General features: G+C 45.8%; 1 protein-coding gene across 1 annotated transcript in view; it reads right to left on the bottom strand.

The window, feature by feature from the left end:
* Positions 1-252: 252 nt before the first annotated feature.
* bcor (BCL6 corepressor) overlaps positions 253-2,311 on the bottom strand; it is a 46,748-nt gene continuing 44,689 nt past the window's right edge. Inside the window, 1 exon segment of the mRNA XM_048234582.1 lies at positions 253-1,430. Within this exon segment, the coding sequence (XP_048090539.1) occupies positions 1,136-1,430 (295 nt within the window). The 3' untranslated portion in view covers positions 253-1,135.

Here is a 2,311-nt window from a genome sequence, read left to right as displayed (position 1 = left end):
TCACGCGGGTGAAACTGAAACTATTCCACAACAATCAAGAGGCAGTGGCGTAAGGATATTTTTTTCTCCCAAATAGCCTAAATGGATGTGAATAAATAACCCATTATTTTGAGATGGACTATGCATATCGAAAGTACACTAAAAGTAACACTGTATTCAGCGGTACAATTGCTAACTTGCTACACCATCTCCTCTTATTCACACTATATAATTGATCGATTTCGCTCATAATTCAAAAAACAAAACAAAGCATTCGAGATTCTAATTGTTGTCATTTATTTAAAGGAACTTTTTTTTGTAAAATATAAATACAAATGATAGGGTATTTAATTACAAAGTTTAAACACGTCTCCAAAAACGATGAACACACGAGTCAGAAACAGGTGACTGAAATTCTCAACCAATTATTTACAAGTTCAAGCATTTTTCTGGCCTAAACAAACGCATTAGTATTTTACAATTACTTTTAACATTTTACAGAAAAAAAATCCAAATATTTTAAATCCCTAACCATAAATAAATGTCCAGGACAAAAGCCAAGCTTGAGCACGGATACAAAACCGTATTTGTTAGGGTTAATATGAAAAACAAAACAATCAGAGAGCATATTAAAAAGTGGCTTGCGAACATGGCTCTCCGTCTACGGAGCCCGTCTCCAGTCACCAGCAAGTGCACCTCGTCAATTGCAACCACGTATTCAGAACACTGAACCGACGAAAACGCACTTTGACCTCAGAAATGGAACTCATCCCGCAGACCCTATGAGCTCTAAGCCTGCCTTAACGTACATCTGGGAGAGAGCTCCAAAACTCAAAATTAAAACTAAACCAAAGCAGACCAAAGAATGCAGCACACTGTACATATATATATTTTGTATATATTCATATATTTATATATATATATATAGAATTATTATAATCACAAATTAAAGGACAACAATAACTGTATATATAGATTCCATATTTATAAAAACATAACTGCTTAAATTATAGAGTCCATCTGTGTGGTCCTGTCCACTTTGCGTCCTCCATTTTGTTTTCAGGACAAGATGGTGGTCCAAATCTCACAGATCCAGCTCTGGTATGTACACTATTTACAGTCTTGGTGCGGAGCAGGGAGAGGGGCCTTTGCCTAGTCATGACCGGGCCTTTACTATGGGGTCCCAGCAGTCGTCCACACACTCCAGGGACGAGCCCAGCAGGGCCACCAGCTCCGAGCTGATCTCCACCAGGTCCAGCAGCTCCTTGCTGTCCGGCAGGAAGCCCTCCAGCTCCTCGGGGCAGCAGAACAGTTGGCTGAGGGAGGCCTGTTTGTAGAACTCGGCCTCTGCAATGGTGGCCACCTCGATGTGCGTGAAGGTGGCGCGGAATGCCCGGGCCGACATCTTGAGCCTCTTTAGGACGTCCGAGAGCAGTAGCCAGTTTCTGGGTCTGTGAGAAAGAGAGAGAGAGAGAAAAAGAATTAACACAGACCTGACACATAGAAGCTGAGGAGGTCTCTCTCTAACTATTTACCACTCGTTAAAACTCTTCAGGCGAGAGAGGAGAGCTATTTCCCTTTAGCAAGAGCAGGGACCCTGTGTAAGTCTAGCGGCAAGTTTGTGTGCCAACACAGCAGATCATCATAGCCATGGACTGTATGCCTACACGAAACTAGATACCACTGGCAGACAAAGCATCAGACAACAAATGCGTAAAACTAAAATCTCCCCCACTCTCCCTCTCTTGCTCTGACACACACACACACACACACACACACACACACAGGGTAGCCGTAAGAGGCCCTGCACAATCGATGGCACTTGAGACTGTTTCTAGCTGTGGTGTAGAGGCGGCAGGCTGAATGAAGTGAAGTGGAGGTGGAGGAGAGAAGAAGGGGGGGGTGTAGGCAGAGGAGAGGAAAAGAGAGAAGGAGAGAGAGAGCGAGGGAGTAGAGCGGATATGTGAGGAGAGGAGAGGAGAGCTGAGAGAGTGTGTGGTAGTAGTGGTTTAGTGTGTGTGTGTGTGTGTGTGTGTGTGGAGCTGAGAGGCTCCACAGCACAGGAGAGCCATTAATACTGCATCAGCCGGCAGCGCCGAGAGAGTGAGCGAGCGAGCGAGCGAGAGAGAGAGAGAGAGAAAGAGGGGGAGGGGAAGGCAGCACGGAGTGGAGCAGAGTGCAGACTGAAGATTATACACAACAGCGCGCGCAGCAGCTGAGACCGAGAGCTAGAGAAAGAGGGAGGGAAAGAGAGAGAGAGGGAGAGAAGGAGGGAGGGAGGGAGAGAGAGGGAGGGAGGGGGAGGGAGGGAGGAGGGAGGGAGAGAGAGAGG

Source organism: Alosa alosa, chromosome 23 (assembly GCF_017589495.1).
Source record: "Alosa alosa isolate M-15738 ecotype Scorff River chromosome 23, AALO_Geno_1.1, whole genome shotgun sequence".
Taxonomy (NCBI): Eukaryota; Metazoa; Chordata; class Actinopteri; order Clupeiformes; family Clupeidae; genus Alosa; species Alosa alosa.
This window is presented reverse-complemented; position numbering and strand designations above follow the sequence as displayed.